At 42.5% G+C, this 18,481-nt stretch overlaps 1 protein-coding gene across 1 annotated transcript in view; it reads left to right on the forward strand.

Annotated features, from left to right (window-relative positions):
- LOC134348853 (uncharacterized) overlaps positions 1–18,481 on the forward strand; it is a 79,719-nt gene that overhangs the window by 30,435 nt on the left and 30,803 nt on the right. Inside the window, exons 6-8 of the mRNA XM_063052636.1 lie at positions 58–318; positions 4,083–4,427; positions 6,174–6,440. Of these exons, the coding sequence (XP_062908706.1) occupies positions 58–318; positions 4,083–4,427; positions 6,174–6,440 (873 nt within the window). The remainder of the gene's footprint in view (positions 1–57; positions 319–4,082; positions 4,428–6,173; positions 6,441–18,481) is intronic.

The following is an 18,481-nucleotide window of genomic DNA, read 5'->3' on the forward strand; positions in this document are numbered from 1 at the left end:
TTGCTTTTATCAATTAAGTCATTGTTTGAAATGTAAATAACCTGCTTGTTTCCACAGTCACAGCTGAACCATCTGATACAGTGACTGAGGGAGACACCGTTACCCTGAGCTGCTCTGTGTCTGACGTCACTGCATCAACCAGACTGGTTTGGATCAACGGAGACGGCAAAACCATTGGAGACAAAACACCGACTGGGGAAGAGAAATCACTGGGTCTGATCGTACAGAAAGCTGAGAGAGGCAGAGGGAAATGGATGTGTGGTGTGTTTGATCAAGACAGGCTCCGGATTATCGTCCCATATTATCAGGAGCTCAGTGGTGAGTTTCTGCAGGTTTGCTCTTCATATTGAGAGACATGATCACATTTGGTGTCATTAATTGTTCTGTTTGCTATAGTGAAACTTCTTTATATTCTGTGTGGGAGTCTCGCTGATGGGGCTGGTCAGTCTGATGCTTTGGTGATCTAAATATTCTTCAGAAGTTAAGAAAGAGGCATAAGGCTTGTTGCTTATGATCATTTTATTAAATGGTCCAAGAACCAATGAAAATAGTGGAAAAGTGCGTTGAGAGACAAAGAGGAAAAGAGAAGAGCAGGAAAAGAGCAGAGGAAGAGAAGCTGATGAAAAACGAGTGAAAGAGTGAACAGAGGAGATCTGATCTTCTTAAACCAAGCAAATGATTCCATTGAGATGGGAATATAACCAATAATATAATGGTTCACAAATTAAATAGCCATATTGAAGGAAAATTATATCTGCCTCTGAAACTAAAGGTTGGAAACCATTCAAAGGTTCATTTATTATCAAAGTATACAATTGTGAAATTCCTCTTCTCCTTGAAACCAAGATGAAAATAATAACAACACAATTATCAACCACCAACTACCCTCTCCCCGCACAAAAACGGAACAGGAACATCGACCCCCGGATCGGGCAAAAAACACAGGAACTAAGAGATTTTCAGAAAAATGCTGTGTCAACTTTAAACACTGAACAATCTCATGTATGTCAGTAATTATGTAAGAATACAAACAAGCATAACAAAGTTAAACTACAAGAAAAATAACAACTCCACAGCCCAATCCGACAGGATTATAATATAAACCATGGGATAACCCTGTGTCCCCAGAATCAATATTGAAACGTCTCTTTTCCCTGCATCACTGATTCTCTTGGGAGACTCACGGAGTCAGAACAACATAGAAACGTAGAAAACCTGCAGCACAATACAGGTCCTTTGGCCCACAATGCTGAGCTGAACACGTACTTACTTCAGAAATTACCTTGGGGTTACCCATAGCCATCGTCCAACCTCCATGTAACTATCCAGGAGTCTCTTAAAAGACCCTTTTGTACCTGCCTCCCACCAACATTACCAGCAGCTCATACCACGCACTCACTACTCTCAGCGTAAAAAACTTACCCCTGACATCTCCTCTGTACCTACTTCCAAGCACCTTAAAACTACGCCCTCTCATGTTAGACATTGGGTAATGTCAGGTAAATGGAGACTTTCCATTGGTTTCCTGGACCAGGCCCACTGCTACAATCAGCACACACCTTCTATCATGTCCATGCTGACCAATACTGAGCACATTCTACACATTAATGACAAGGTCCCGAGAGTCACTGGGCATCAGTGTAGAGACTCCACCCCAGACACTGTAAGGCAGTTAAAAGCTCTTAAAATTAAATTTAAATGACAAATCTTTTGAAATCTCAAATTGTAAAACACAAACAACATGCTTAAAACACGTGACTGAAGTTCAACTGAGAAATTCCTTCTCCTTTCCCCATCTTAAACCAGACCTGAACTGGGTCAGATTAGAGAGTGATACTTCAGTGTAATATTGGGAATCCCAGCAATTAGTGTTGCAACTGTGAATTAGTCACATGGAGACTGGAGTGTCGATGTAAAACGGCTTTATTCAGCATGATAAGAGACATTTATGAGAAATTCTCAAAGGAATCCCACTGAACTCAAAGTACATTGATATTTTCTACTCCTTCAGCACAAAAATAATAGGATGTGATTAAATACAGTTTTAATGGTTGTGATTGCATTTTCTCCTTCAAAAAAGGGGGTGAAAAAGTTAAATCATCAGGAGTGTTTGATAGCTCTCCTGGAGTTCAGAAGAATGAGGAGGGATCTCATTGAAACCTACCGAATATTGATAGGCCCAGGTAGTTGGTCATGGAGAGGATGTCTGCAATGGTGGGGGAATCTAGGACCAGAGGGCACAGCCTCAGAAATGAAGGATATTCCTTAAGAACAGTGATGAGGAGGAATTTCTTTAGGCAGGGTAGCGTGAATTTGTGGAATTCATTACCATTTGCAGCTGTGGAGACCAAGTCATTGGGTATATTTAAAGCGGAGGTCAATGATGGACATAAAATATTGCAGGAGAAGTCATGAGAATCAGGTGTGTATGGAATGTATATCAGCCATGATCTTGAGCAGTCTCGATAAGCCAAATTCTGCTCCAATGCCTTATGCTCTTATTTGGTTGCATACAAGTCTTGTATAGAAATACAAGTGTACAATGGTTGAAAATCTCCACTGACAATGTATCTTTGAAAATTCTGAGATTTGTGGACAATGTGAAGGCTTTTAAGGAAGAAGTGCGAGGCAATCAAAACATTATTCTTTTATCACTGTGTTGAAGGATAGCTCTCTCTGTCGACAATAGGGTGTATAAAAGTGACAAGCCTTGTACTAGATGGACAATTGGTTCTTGTTTGTATTAACTAGTCCACATTACAGTGGATGAGATGCTGAGCATCTTTAAATGTATGAAGGTAGATAAGTCTTCTGGGCCTGATCTAGTGTATCCAAAGGCACTGATGGAAGCTAGAGAAGAAACTGCAGAGCCACAGTTAAGGTAAATCCATCAGTATTAATGAAAAGTGAAGTGCTGGGTGATTGGATGGTGGGTAATAGTGGCCTTTATTTCAGAAGGGCTGCAAAGTAAAACCTCAGAATTATAGACCAGTAATCTTAACATCTCCCATTTATAAGTTACTGAAGAAGATTCTGAGGGACAAGGTTTACATGTATTTGGAAAGACTGGAATTGATTTGGGACAGTCAACACAGTTCTACATTTGGGAGATCAAATCTGATTGAGATTTGAAGAGATAACCAAGAAAGATGGATGAGAGAGGGTGTTGATATGGTCTATACAAACTGCATGAGAGCCATGGACCCCGTGGTGCACCACTTGGTACTGACCTCCAGTCAGGAAATGCCAAGCAACCACTATCCTCAGCCACCAGACAATCATGTTTCCAACTCTCCAAAACATCTTGAATCCCTTCTGAAGCAACCTGTCATGGGGGGCATTGGAAAAGCCTCACCAAAATGCATGTGAACCTTACCTTTCATTGCTGCACTAATCAATTTTCTTAGTCATTTGATTTTTTAATTACCTTATTTAATTGATTGTTATGAAACATTATTCTTGTTAAAAACACTTTGTGATTCAGAAAGATTCATATTAATTTCAGGAGCTGTAATGAGACCTTCAGCTCTGCTGGGGGTGGACCAAAGTGTATTGGGTTCTGAATTTTCAGAGCACCTGAATTGGTTTATTTTTCTTCAATGAGAGTCGTCAATCATTTAGAGTTGCTTGTGTGTTTTTTTTTTACACTGCTTTGCATTGTGGTCTCCTGGTGCCTTCTGTTTAAGCTTATTAAGTTTATTTTGATAGGCTCAGAAATTCGGTGTCCCATGTACACTTGAAGCAAATGCCCAGTTAGCTGTGATTGCCGGGTCCTAGTTTGAGAATGTGACTTCTCGCAGTGCCGCTTGGCTGAGCCACAATGTATTGGAATTTTTATGAATGAACTCTCAACTGCGTCTCTACATGTTCTTTCTTTTCTCTGCACTTGGTTTCCGATATTGCCAGCACTCATCATGACAGGGGCTGAAAGGATGTGTGAGAAATCCCAAACAATTTTAATCAGAAACTGTGAATGGAATCAGAACTCACAACTTCCTGAAAATTAATTTTCCATATGTTCCACATGAGACAGATCACATTGAGAAGCTGTTGTCTGATTACATTTTCCTTCCCATTTGCAGGAAGCAGGAATTCTATTTACTTTCTCCATCAGGAAGGGAACTTTGTATTGAAGGGGCCAGACAATCCTAGAAGTGACTCCGTTGATTTGGAATGGAGATCACACACAGGGCAACAAACCACAAAGCGATTGGCCACTTTTCACAGAGAAGATCAGCGGTGGGCCGTACATTGGAGTGATGAGTTCAGTAAAATACCAGACATTTCGGAGAGGTTACATGTGGACTGGGGTACCCTTAATCTGAGAATCAGGGAGCCCACCTTTCAACTTGCAGGACTGTTCACCTGGAATCAGACACAGTCCGGTGGGAAAATCCTGAGACAATGTGAAATACTTGGGATCAAAGGTATGTTGATTAATGAATAGAATGGGTTCTAAAAGATAATCTTCCTGTGACTATTTCTTCAGATTTATCACATAATGTTGGGATTGTGTCTGTATATTTCCTGTAAATCCCTGCAAGAAAACAAATCTCAAGTTAGTATTGGTGACAGATGCATTCTTCGTTAATAAATTAACTTCAAACAGTGATCCTCTTACCCAGAGTGCAGCATAACATGAATTATGTATTAAAATTGGTGGGTAACAATATTTGAGTCATTGTCAGTTTTGTATACACATTGCTGCAGAGTTTGAGGTGATGGGATTGAACTTGTGGTGACAGCTGAGGAAAATGGCTCTGGTCTCCTGAATATCTAAACTACAGCTCATCTGTGACAAAATCTCTGATTTTGAAATTGGAATGGCAGCAGAGGTGCTCATGTTCAGCAAAATTACCCATATTGGCATTGAAGAAAATGTTGAGATTTTCACACATGAACAACTTTATGTGGAAGTTTGAATCTGCTGTCGGGATGAATGGGGCCGGTAGTGCTGAGGAAACGGAGAGTCTGCAGAGAGACTTGGATAGATTGGAAGAATGGGCAGAGAAGTGGCAACTGAAGTACAATGTTGGAAAGTGTATGGTTATGCACTTTGGCAGAAAAAATAAACGGGCAGCCTATTATTTAAATGGGGAAAGAATTCAAAGTTCTGAGATGCAACGGGACTTGGGAGTCCTCGTACAGGATACCCTTAAAGTTAACCTCCAGGTTGAGTCAGTAGTGAAGAAGGCGAATGCAATGTTGGCATTCATTTCTAGAGAAGCAGGGATGTGACGTTGAGGCTCTATAAGGCGCTGGTGAGACTTCACTTGGAGTACTGTGGGCAGTTTTGGTCTCCTTATTTAAGAAAGAATGTGCTGACGTTGGAGAGGGTACAGAGAAGATTCACTAGAATAATTCCAGGAATGAGAGGGTTAACATATGAGGAACGTTTGTCCGCTCTTGGACTGTATTCCTTGGAGTTTAGAAGAATGAGGGGAGACCTCATAGAAACATTTCGAATGTTAAAAGGCATGGACAGAGTGGATGTGGCAAAGTTGTTTGCCATGATGGGGGAGTCAAGTACGAGAGGGCATGACTTAAGGATTGAAGGATGCCCTTTCAGAACAGAAATGCAAAGAAATTTTTTTAGTCAAAGGGTGGTGTATCTGTGGAATTTGTTGCCACGGGCAGCAGTGGAGGTCAAGTCATTTGGTGTATTTAAGGCAGAGATTGATAGGTATCTGAGTAGCCAGGGCATCAAAGGTTATGGTGAGAAGGCAGGGGAGTGGGACTAAATTGGAGAAAATGGATCAGCTCATGATAAAATGGCGGAGCAGACTCGATGGGCCGAATGGCCGACTTCTGCTCCTTTGTCTTATGGTCTTATGGTCACTAATTCCCAGTTCTCCCACCTGGTGATCTGTTATAAGCCTTCTCCTATGGAATAATGGGAAATTACTGAACTGATGAAAATATGAAGAATTTACAAACTGCTCTAAGATTTAAGGCATAATTTTTTATTCATATGCTAAGATATATGTAGATCATCAGACTCCAAAACACTAAATTGATATTAAGTTACTGGAACAAAATTCCCTCAGATAAACTGAGCACAGTTGGTCAGTGTTTGGTTAACTATCTGTTTGTAGGGAAATGACAATTCTGCCTGGAGCAGTTCAGAGAGCCTGTGGGGAACTGAACCACACATCATGTGTCTGTTTCCACAGTTGAGACCGACTCACAGAGACCTGTAATGGGCAGTGACGACACCCTCAGCTGTACCATCTCCAGACTCCCAGATACCGTCAGTCTCCACTGGAAACCAAGAGGCTCATCCCAGAGGAACAACAACACTGATCAGATCCACCTGAATAACACCGTCTATCTGATGGTCCGACACGTTGGAACAGGAGATCCCAGTCTGTACACGTGGGAAGTGCAGGAAAATGGCTCCATTGTTCTCACTGGAGACACCAATGTTAGAGTGGATGACCGTAAGTCCAAAGTTAACTGACATTAGGTATGAAATAATTGTTGATTATAAACTGTTCCACATATTACATAAGAACATAAGAAATAGGAGCAGGAGTAGGCCATCTGATCCATTGAGCGTGTTCTGCCATTCACGGCTGATCAGAACATGGACTCATCTCCACCTACCTGTCTTTTCCTCATCACCCTTAATTCCCCTACTATGCAAAAATGTATCCAATCTTGTCTTAAATATATTTACTGAGGTAGCTTCCACTGCTTCAGTGGGCAGAAAATTCCACAGATTCACTATGCTTTGGGAAAAACAGTTCCTCCTCATCTCCATCCTAAATTTACTCCTGTGAATCTTGAGGCTATGTCCCCTTCTTCTAGTCCCACCTACCAGTGGAAACAACTTTCCTATCCCTTTCATAATTTTTTGTTTCCATAAGATATCATCTCATACTTCTGAATTCCAGCAAGTACAGTCCCAGGCAATTCAATCTCTCCTCATAGTCTAACCCTGTTATTTCTGGAATCAACCTGGTGAACCTCCTCTACACTGCCTCCACAGCCACTGTATCATTCCTCAAGTAAGGAGACCCGAACCATACGCAGTACTCCAGATGCGGCCTCACCAGTACCCAACACAGTTGTAGCATAACCTCTCTGCTCTTAAATTCAATCCCTCTAGCAATGAAGGCCAACATTCCATTTGCTTTCTTGATAGCCTGCTGCACTTGCAAAACCAACCTTTTGTGATTCATGCACAAGCACTCCCAAGTCCCTCTGCACAGCAGCATGCTGCAATCTTTTACCATTTAAATAATACTCTGCTCTTCCATTTTCTTTTCCAAAGTGGATGACCTTGCATTTCCCAATATTGTACTCCATTTTCCAGATCCTTTCCCACTCAATTAATCTATCTTTATATCTCTCTGCAGACTCTTCGTATCCTCTGCACAATTTGCTTTTCCACTCAATTTAGTGTCATTAGCAAACACTACACTACACTCGGTCTCCTCTTCCAGATCGTTAACCTATATCATGAACAGTTGCTGGCCCAGTACTGACCCCTGTGGCACACCGCTCACCACAGATTCCAGAGAAACACACATGTATTGCAACACTCTGCTTCCTATTGGTTAACCAATTCTCTATCCATGCTATTACATCACCCCCAACTCTATGCATCCTTATCTTATGGATAAGTCTTTTATATGGCACCTTATCAAACGCCTTCTGGAAATCTAAGTAAATAACCTCCATCTGTTCCCCTCTATCCGCTGTGCTTGTTATATCCTCAAAGAACTCCAGTAAGTTTGTCAAACAGGGCCTGCCTTTGCTGAATCCATGCTGCATCTGCTTGATGGATTCATTTCTTTCCAGATGCTTTGCTATTTCTTCTTTAATGATAGTTTCAGGTATTTTCCCAGCTATAGATGTTAATCTAACTGGCCCTGTAGTTACCTGCATTTTGCCTACATCCTTTATTGAACAGTGGTGTCTGCAGGGACCTGCCCAGAGTCCAGAGAATTTTGGTAAGTTATCACCAAGGCCTCAACTATAACCTCTGCCATTTTTTTCAGTACCCTGGGATACATCCCATCAGGACCAGGGGACTTGTCTATCTTTGGGTCCTCAAGTTTGCTCAGCACTACCTCCTTAGTGATTGTTATTGTATCAGGGTCCTCACCTCCCATCACATCGATATAATCTCTCTTTGGCATGGTAGACTTCTCCTCCACCATGAAAACTGACACAAAATAGTTATTCAAAGACTTGGCCATTTCCTCATTACCCAATATCAATTTCCTCTTCTTGTCCTCCAAGGGACCTACATTCATTTTGGCTACCCTTTTCCACTTTATATAATTATAAAAATGTTTAATATCTGTTTTTATATTTTCTGCTAGTTTATTTACATAATCTATCTTTCCTTTCTTTATTGCTCGCTTAGTGATTCTTTGTTGCTTTTTAAAGTTTTCCCAATTTTCCAGTTACCTACTATACTTGGCAACCTTGTGCACATGAGCTTTAAGTTTGATGCCTTTCTTTATTACTTTAGTTATCCATGGCTGGCTCTTCCCACCCTTATTTCACTTGCTTTTAACTGGAATATACGTTTGTTGAGCACTGTAAAAAATCTCTTTGATAGTCTTCCACTGTTCCTCAGCCATCTCACAACATAGCCTGGTTCCCAGAACTACCCTATCGAATTCTTCCCTCATCCCATTGTAGTATCCTTTGTTTAGGCATAATACTGTCATGGTCCGGTCCGTGAAATCCACATTCCGGTTCACGGTCCGGTCCATCGATCCTTATTCCAGGATTTCTGGTTTTCCCTTCCGTTGTTGTGTGCCTTGATTGTGGCACATGATTCTCATTTTGGCTGGCTACATAAACAGCTCCTGGGTTCAGCTTCAGTGGCTGGGAGGGGACTTGGCGGTCGGCTGATGAGTGCTGAGCAGGAATTGGTTCTGGTCCGAGGGACAACCAAACAAACTGCTGGGGTGTTGTGGGGGACATTCTGTGGGAATATTGACTGACGGCCTGTATAGGTCCAGGACAATAGTCGTACATGGTTCCTTGAAAACTCTGATAGGATGGCAGGGAGGGAGAATGATGATGACAGCAATAGCATGGAGAGTGGGAAGAGGTTGGGAGAGGGACTAAGAACAGGAAGGTGAAGGGTTGGAATAGAAAGAAAGGAGGTGGGTCTAGTGTAGGTGGATTGGAAAGTGAGGGAAGAGAAGTTGAAGAGAAGGGCCCGAGGACAAAATTGCTAAATGTAGTGGTAAGATTTGAGGGGGAAGGGGGAGTAAAGAAAATTGATCCACTTAATCTAACAAAAATCATCAGAGGGCAAGTAGGGGAAGTGAACCAGGTGAGAATTTTAGGAGATGGAAACTGCTGATAGGATGTAAAACCGAAGAGCAGATGGAGAAGGCAATGAAGGTGACTAATGTTGGGAAAGTTAAAGTGTCCAGGGTTGTAAGAGTTGGAGCACAAAAGGTCAATGGTTGCAAGGAGGGAATATCCGGGGTTCCCCTCAGTGTTAATATGAAGGAGCTAGTGGAGAACTTGAGGGTGAGGAATAGTTCAGTGAAGTGTGTGAAAAGAATGACAAGGGGAGTACTGAAAAGGGAGACTGAAACCGTTCTGGTAGAATTTGAGGATAAGGTGCCTCCAAAGGAGTTATAATTTGGATTTTTAAGATACAGTGTAAGAGAATATATATCAAAACCTATGAGGTGTTTCAACTGCCAGGAGTTTGGGCATGTGGCCAAAGTGTGCAAAGGAAAGAGAAGATGTGCAAGGTGTGGTGGGAAACATGAATACGGAAAATGTGGAGAGGGAGTGAGACTAAAGTGCTGTAATTGTGGAGGTAACCATAGTGTAGCGTACTGGGGATGTGAAGTGTTGAGAAAAGAGGTGTAGGTGCAGCAGATAAGGGTGAAGGAAAAAGTCTCATATGCTGAGGCAGTCAAGTTGGCAGGACAGAAGAAAATGAATGAGGGAGGATGTAGCAAAGAGCAAGCGGCAGCTAAAGAAAGGCAAGATAAGAAGAATGCATGGATAGAGAAGAAGAAATTGGTGACCTTTATAGTGGGAGTGGTAAACGCAACTTATGAGTTCAAATCTAAAACTGGAAGGATTCAGATTATTGTGAAAGCTGCGGAGCACCATTTGGATATGATAGGATTAAAATGGGAAGAAGTAAACAATGAACTCAGGGTAGAGTCAAGTCAGGAGACAGTATGTGTGGGTTGATATTACTAAAAATTTTACTTCTTCAATGGACTGCAAGAAGCCTGATTGCTAATGGACAAGATTTCAAGCAGTTTATAGCCAGTAGGAGAGAAAAGCCAGATATTGTGTGTATCTCGGAGACCTGGTTAAAACCTAATTTGGATTTTGTTTTGTATGGTTATGTGGCAGTAAGGCAAGACAGGAGAGAGGGGGGAGGAGGAGGATGTGCAACTTATGTAAAGCAAGGTATTCCTTATAGGATACTAGGTATAGGAAGTGAACAAGAGTATGTGGTAGTAAAAGTTTGGGCTGTAAGGAAAGAGTTGGTGATTGTGAATTATTATAATCCATACCATAGAACCATAGAACCATAGAAACTACAGCACAGAAACAGGCCCTTTGGCCCTTCTTGGCTGTGCCGAACCATTTTCTGCCTAGTCCCACTGACCTGCTCACGGACCATATCCCTCCATACACCTCCCATCCATGTATCTGTCCAATTTATTCTTAAATGCTAAAAAAGAACCCGCATTCACCACCTTGTCTGGCAGCTCATTCCATACTTCCACCACTCTCTGTGTGAAGAAGCCCCCCCTTATGTTCCCTTTAAACTTTTCCCCCCTCACCCTTAACCCATGTCCTCTGGTTTTTTTCTCCCCTTGCCTCAGTGGAAAAAGCCTGCTTGCATTCACTCTATCACCAGATTGATTCCTGGGATGGCAGGACTTTCATATGAAGAAAGACTGGATGAACTGGGCTTGTACTCGTTGGAATTTAGAGATTGAGGGGGGATCTGATTGAAACGTATAAGATCCTAAAGGGATTGGACAGGCTAGATGCAGGAAGATTGTTCCCGATGTTGGGGAAGTCCAGAACGAGGGGTCACAGTTTGAGGATAGAGGGGAAGCCTTTTAGGACCGAGATTAGGAAAAACTTCTTCACACAGAGAGTGGTGAATCTGTGGAATTCTCTGCCACAGCAAACTGTTGAGGCCAGTTCATTGGCTATGTTTAAGAGGGAGTTAGATATGGCCCTTATGGCTACAGGGGTCAGGGGGTATGGAGGGAAGGCTGGGGCGGGGTTCTGAGTTGGATGATCAGCCATGATCATAATAAGTGGCGGTGCAGGCTCGAAGGGCCGAATGGCCTACTCCTGCACCTATTTTCTATGTTTCTATGTTTCTATGTTTCTATAGCCATCATAATTTTATATACCTCTATCAAATCTACCCTCATTCTTCTACGCTCCAGGGAATAAAGTCCTAACCTATTCAACCTTTCTCTGTAACTGAGTTTCTCAAGTCCCGGCAACATCCTTGTAAACCTTCTCTGCACTCTTTCAACCTTATTTATATCCTTCCTGTAATTTGGTGACCAAAACTGAACACAATACTCCAGATTCGGCCTCACCAATGCCTTATACAACCTCATCATAACATTCCAGCTCTTATACTCAATACTTCGATTAATAAAGGCCAATGTACCAAAAGCTCTCTTTACAACCCTATCTACCTGTGACGACACTTTTAGAGAATTTTGTATCTGTATTCCCAGATCCCTCTGTTCCACTGCACTCCTCAGTGCCTTACCATTAACCCTGTATATTCTACGTTGGTTTGTCCTTCTAACGTGCAATACCTCACACTTGTCAGTATTAAACTCCATCTGCCATTTTTCAGCCCATTTTTCCAGCTGGTCGAAGTCCCTCTGCAGGCTCTGAAAACCTTCCTCACTGTCTACTACACCTCCAGTCCTTGTATCATCAGCAAACTTGCTGATCCAATTTACCACAATATCATCCAGATCATTGATATAGATGACAAATAACAATGGTCCCAGCACTGATCCCTGTGGCACACCACTAGTCACAGACCTCAACTCAGAGAAGCAATTCTCTACCACCACTCTCTGGCTTCTTCCATCGAGCCAATGTCTAATCCAATTTACCACCTCTCCATGTATACCTAGCGACTGAATTTTCCTAACTAACTTCCCATGCGGGACCTTGTCAAAGGCCTTACTGAAGTCCATGTAGACAATATCCACTGCCTTCCCTTCACCCACTTTCCTGGTAACCTCCTCAAAAAACTCCAACAGATTGGTCAAACATGACCTAACACGCACAAAGCCATGTTGACTCTCCCTAATAAGCCCCTGTCTATCCAAATGCTTGTAGATTCTGTCTCTTAGTACTCCCTCCAATAACTTACCTACTACTGACGTTAAACTCACCGGCCTATAATTTCCCGGATAACTTTTTGATCCTTTTTTAAACAACGGAACAACATGAGCCGCTCTTCAATCCTCCGGCACTTCATCCGTAGACAGCGACATTTTAAATATTTCTGCCAGGGCCCCCGCAATTTCAACACTAGTCTCCTTCAAGGTCCGAGGGAACACTCTGTCAGGTCCCGGGGATTTATCCACTTTAATTTTCCTCAAGACAGCGAGCACCTCCTCCTTTTCAATCTCCTTTTCAATCCTCAAGACAGCAAGCACCTCCTCCTTTTCAATCCATGCAAAAGACTATAGTTAAACAAGCTTGATGAGATAGAAGGGCAGAATAGTAGTAACATTGTTTGGTGTGGTGATTTTGATGGACATAATGTATTATGGGGGAGTGATGAAACAGACATCAATGGTCGGGTAATAGAGGAGTTGCTAGATGAGAAGTATTTAGTGTGCCTAAATGATGGCAGTAGTACTAGAATTGATGTTAATACAGGTAAAGAGTCTGTGCTTGATTACATTAGTATCAAACTCCATTGCATCAGTGTGTGATTGGTTAGTGTACGAAGAAGGAACTGTAGGGAGTGATCATTACCCAATCGGGTGCCAGATAAATATTTCTGCCTCATTGGTCACAGAGAATACAGGTGGGAAATGGATCCTTGAGAAAGCCAATTGGGAGAAATTTCTGGAAAAACGTGACAGATACCTAAGTCAGGTCAGGGATGGAATGGACATAGAAACACTTGACAGCATATTAAAACAAGGTATAATATCAGCTGCATTAGAATCCATTCCTAAAAGTAAAGGAAGAACAAAGAAGAGAGTAATACCATGGTAGGATGATAATTGTAAGGAAGCAGTGAGAAATAGAAATAAGGCATTTAAACTGGTCAAAAGAACTCATAACTTCCAACATATGATTCAGTACAAACAAGCTCAGGCAGTAGTAAGGAGGACAATAAGACATGCTAAAAGGATGCACTGGAGAAAGTATTGTGATTCAATCGGAAACACAACTCAGTAGGAGAGGTGTGGGGGATGATAAAAAGGATGGGAGGGGACAGGAGAGAGTGGAGGTACCCAGTTCTGGGTGATGGAAATGTGACTGCAGTAACAAATAAGGAAAAGGCAGAGTTGTTGGCAAACACTTTTGTTATGGGAGAAGGGGAAAAGAGGTAGAGAGAGAACGAAAGCTGAAAAGATGGAGGCTTTATGTAGGAAAACTAACCTTGACGGTGCGTAAGATGTCCCTTTCAGCCTGGGAGAATTAAGAAAGGCACTAGATAAATCAGGAAAGTCTGCACCAGGTAAAGATGAAATATGTTATAGTATGATAAAACACTTGAGTAAAGGAAGTCTGGAGAAACTACTGCTTCTGTATAACAAAGTCTGAGATGAAGGGAGAATACCAGGGAGCTGGAAAGAGGCAATAATTATTCCAATAAGGAAACCTGGAAAAGATGCCAGCAGGCCAGGAAACTACAGGCCAATTGCCTTGATGTCACATGTATGTAAACCTGCAATGTATGATAAATGAGAGGTTAGTGTACTTCTTGGAAAGTAGAGGTATGGTGGCTACAGATCAAAGCGGGTTCAATAAAGGAAGGAATACTATGGATTCAGTGTTGTGTCTAGAGGATGAAATAAGAAAAGATCAAGTAAATAAAGAGACAGTGGTTGCAGTTCTCTTATGTTGAGAAAGCTTATGATATGTTATGGAAAGAGGGGCTCCTAATCAAGCTACATGTAATGTGAATCGGGGTGGGGGGGGGATGTTCAATTGGGTTAAGGACTTTCTAAATGGGAGAACTATTCAGGTGAAGTTAGGATCAGAGCTATCAAGCGAGTATGTTGTAGAAAACGGGATGCCTCAGGGGAGTGTAGTGAGTCTAACTTTATTCTCCATTTTGATAAATGATATATTCGTAAATATTCCAACGGAAGTAGGGAGGTCATTGTTTGCAGATGACGGGGCTTTGTGGAAAAGAGGGAGAAATATTGAACATATAGTTATGAAAATGCAAGATGGAATTAATCAGGTTGAAGAATGGGGGACAAAGTAGGGTGTTAAATTTTCAGTGGAGAGGACAAAAGCCATGTTCTTTACAAAGAAAAAGGTCAGGGGACTTAATTTGAATCTGTATGGAAGTAACCGGGAGAGAGTTGAAAGTTTTCGGTTTTTGGGAGTGCACTTTGACTTGAGATTAACATGCAGAGAACATGTTAGATATGTAGTTACTAAAGGTAAAAATGTGATAAATGTCATGAGGTATGTTGCTGGATTAGAGTAGGTTCTGATTTTGCATCACTGAGGTATATTTATGTAGCATTAATAAGATCAAAATTAGACTATGGAAGTATTGTGTATGGGTCAGCAGCAAAATCTGTGCTAGCAGAACTGGATATCGTGCAAGCTCGGGCTCTGAGGGTGTGCTTGGGAGCGGTTAGAACTTCCCCAGTGTGTGCACTCCAAGTTGAAGCAAATGAAATGCCATTGAGGCTGTGGCGTAAGCAGCTGGAGGCCAGTTACTGGATTAATTTAAGGGGGCATGGTGATAGCCATCCTACAGAAAGGGTGTTGCAGACATGCTGGGAGAAGGAGAGGATGCAAAAAGAAAGTTTTGGCTGGACAGGAGAGCAAACAGCAAAAGATATGGGTGTATACAATAAAGAGTTTTGTCCAAGTGTAGTGTGGCCTGTCAGACCTTTCTGGGTATTAGAAAATCCCTCGGTAGATTTGGAATTGCTTAAGATTAAACACAGTAATAAGACGACGGATATACCTAGTGAACATCATATTTATAGGGAATGTAAATATAAAGGCATACAGATTTTTACGGATCCAGAATCAGGTGCAACAGGGTCTGCAATTGTTGTGCTAAGTTATCGAGTGGAAATTAGCAAGAGAACACCTGATTGCTTGAGTGTATATACAGTTGAAATGTTTGCCATATTGTTAGCACTAGAATGGAGTGAGCAGGTTGATTGTAATAATATTGTGATATGTAGTGATTCTGTATAGGCCCTTACATGCATTAAGGTAGGTACAACTAGAGGTCACCAGGATCTGCTTTATGAAATCCTGTTTGCAAATTCAAGACTGGCTAGACAAGGCAAAAATATCGCGATCATACAGGTTCCAGCACATTCGGGTATTATGGGAAATGAGACAGCAGTTAGGCTGGCAAAAGCAGCAGTCAAAAAAGGATCTATAAAGGTCAATATTAAACTATCAAAATCAGAGGGGTAGAGTGTAGTGTGGAGAAGGATAAATCAATAGTGGCAACAACATTGGGATAGAACAATAAAAGGAAGACATTTACATTCAATTCAGAACAGAGTAGATATGAGAAGAAGTAGGGGAGTAAAGCAAAAGGAGCAAGTAATTATAAGTAGACTGAGAACTGGGCATAGCAACCTTAATGGCACTCTGGCCATCATAAATAAGCATCCAACAGGTTTTTGCGATCTATGTCAGGAGACTGAAACAGTAGAGCATATCCTTATTTCATGCAGGAAATTTGCACAGGAAAGACAACAAATGTTACAACAATTACGGAAAATAGGACTGGTAGAGAATAGTGTTAAAGGTTTATTGGAATGTGGGGAGAGCGATTAGAGGAGGAAATGGTTGTTTAGTTTTTTAAGGGCAACGGGACTGGAAAGACGGCTTTGAAGTGAATGGACAATGAGGGACAATAAATCCTGAAGATGGCAGTAATGCAACAGTGTGGATGCCAACTGCCATAAAAACTCGAGGAAGAAGAAGAAGAAGCTTCAGTGGCTGGACTGCCCCCTTCCCTTCACCTTCCTCCTGAAGCCTCACCTGCTACCTTCGCCTGATGCCTCGCCTGCCGCCTTCGCCTGATGCCCTGCCTGCCACCTTTGCCTGATGCCCTGCCTGCCACCTTCGCCTGATGCCCTGCCTGCTACCTTCGCCTGAAGCCTTTGCCTGAAGCCTTGCCTGCTACCTTCCTTGTGTCTATGCCTCCACTAGGTAGGTCTGGTCGTTTGCCACTACCTTGTCTGTGTTCTGTGTATGAGTCCCGGCCCTACGTCCTGTTCCCAAGGAGGGGTCCCAGCTCTGTGTTCCATGTTCCTGTCTCTCAAGACCAGGGCTCTGTGTTCTGCGTTCCTGTCTCCCAAGACCAAGGTTCAGTGTCCTGTGTTCCTGCCTCCCAAGACCAAGGCTCTGTGTTCTGCGTTCCTGTCTCCCAAGACCAAGGTTCAGTGTTCTGTGTTCCTGCCTCCCAAGACCAAGGCTCTGTGTTCTGCTCTCCTGTCTCCCAAGACCAATGCTCTGTGTTCTGCTCTCCTGTCTCCCAAGACCAATGCTCTGTGCTCTGCGTTCCTGTCTCCCAAGACCATGTCAAGGCTTTAAGGTCTCATCCTGTTCTTGTGCCTCGCCCAGCCCAGGAGTTCCTCATCTAGTCTAAGTCACATCCAAGAACCTCGTCTAGTCCAAGCAAAGGCTATGTATTCTTGTCCTGTGCCGGAGTTCCACGTCCAGTCCTGTAGCCTAGCCATGTCCAGTCCTGTAGCCATGTCTTGTCCTCGCCTAGGTCTGGGGTCCGAGCCCGAGTCAAGACCCAGGTTCCAGCTGCCTGCTCAGTCTCTGGCTCGGAGTCCTTGTTCAGGTTCGAAGTTCCTTGTTCCTCGTCCAGGTCCCGCTTTCCTAGTCTAGTCCTAGTCCAGTCCCTGTATCCTAGCCTCGTCCAGGGCCTGTGTCTTGTCCAGCATCGTTTCTTCCCCTCTTCCCTTGCTTGTTTAACACACCTAGTCTTGTTCCTAGTACTTCAATGTCTGTGTCTTGCATTTGGGTCTGCCGTCAAAGCCAGCCAGCATATGACAAATACACTGGTTTTAGATCGAACTATTGCACCCTCCATTTGTATGAGGAACTTGATCATACTGTGATCACTCTTTTCAAGAGGATCCCTCACTACAAGATTGCTAATTTTACCTGTCTCATTGCACAGGACCACATCCAAGATAGCATGTTCCCTTGTAGGATCAGTAACATGGCTGCTCAAGGAAGCTTTCATGTATGAATTCTGTGAAGTTCTCCTCAACACTGCCTTGACTAACTTGATTCACTCAATCTATGTGCAAGTTAAACTCCCTCTGGATAACTGTTGTTCCATTCTTATATGCCTCAGATATTTCTCTGTTTATTGCCTGTGCCACTGTAATGTTATTATTTATTGGCCTATAGACAACTCCCACCAGTGATTTTTTTCCCCTTAACTATTCCTAATCTCTACCCAGATGGATTCAGCATTCTGCTCCTTAGATCTTATATCACCCTGATTTCATCTTTAATTAAGAGCACTTCCCCAACTCCCTTATCTTCCTGCCTATCCTTCCGTGTTACCTGATATCCTTGGGTATTTAATTCCCAAACCTCTCCACCCCACAACCACATTTCTGTAATTGCCACTGAATTATATGCCTTTGTACTGATTTGTGCCACAAGTTCACTGACCTTGTTATGAAGACTACAGCCATTCAGATAAAGTGCCCTTACACTCATTGTGCTTTTAAAATCTAGTAACCTTTGTCTCTTATGCACTTGACTTTTCTGCACTGCACCCTTACTTCTCTCTCTTTTTTAATTTCTGTTTTTACTTTAACTTTATCCACACTTTTTTCTTTTACTTTAGCCATGCTTCTCCAATTTGTTGAACCCCGCCCCACCCCCCCCGATATTTTGTTTAAAGCCCCAGTCACAATCCTAGTCATGCAATTCCCCAGGATCCAGGTCCCGTCACGATTCAGGTGGAGCCCGTCCCAGTGGAACAGCTCCCTCCTGCCCCAATATTGGTGCCAATTTCCCATAAGTTCTCCCACATCAATCCTTGAGCCATACATTTAACTCTCTAATCTTCTTAACCCTATACCAATTTTCATGTGGCTGAGGTAGTAATCCAGAGATTAGCACATTTTTTTCTGCTATTTAATTTGGTCCCTAACTGCTCAAATACCCTCAGCAAAACCTCTTTCCTTGTTCTACCTATTCTGTTGATACCCACATGGACCACAACAACTGGATCTTTCCCCTCCCACTGAAAATTCCTCTG

Source organism: Mobula hypostoma, chromosome 7, assembly GCF_963921235.1.
Source record: "Mobula hypostoma chromosome 7, sMobHyp1.1, whole genome shotgun sequence".
Lineage (NCBI taxonomy): Eukaryota > Metazoa > Chordata > Chondrichthyes > Myliobatiformes > Myliobatidae > Mobula > Mobula hypostoma.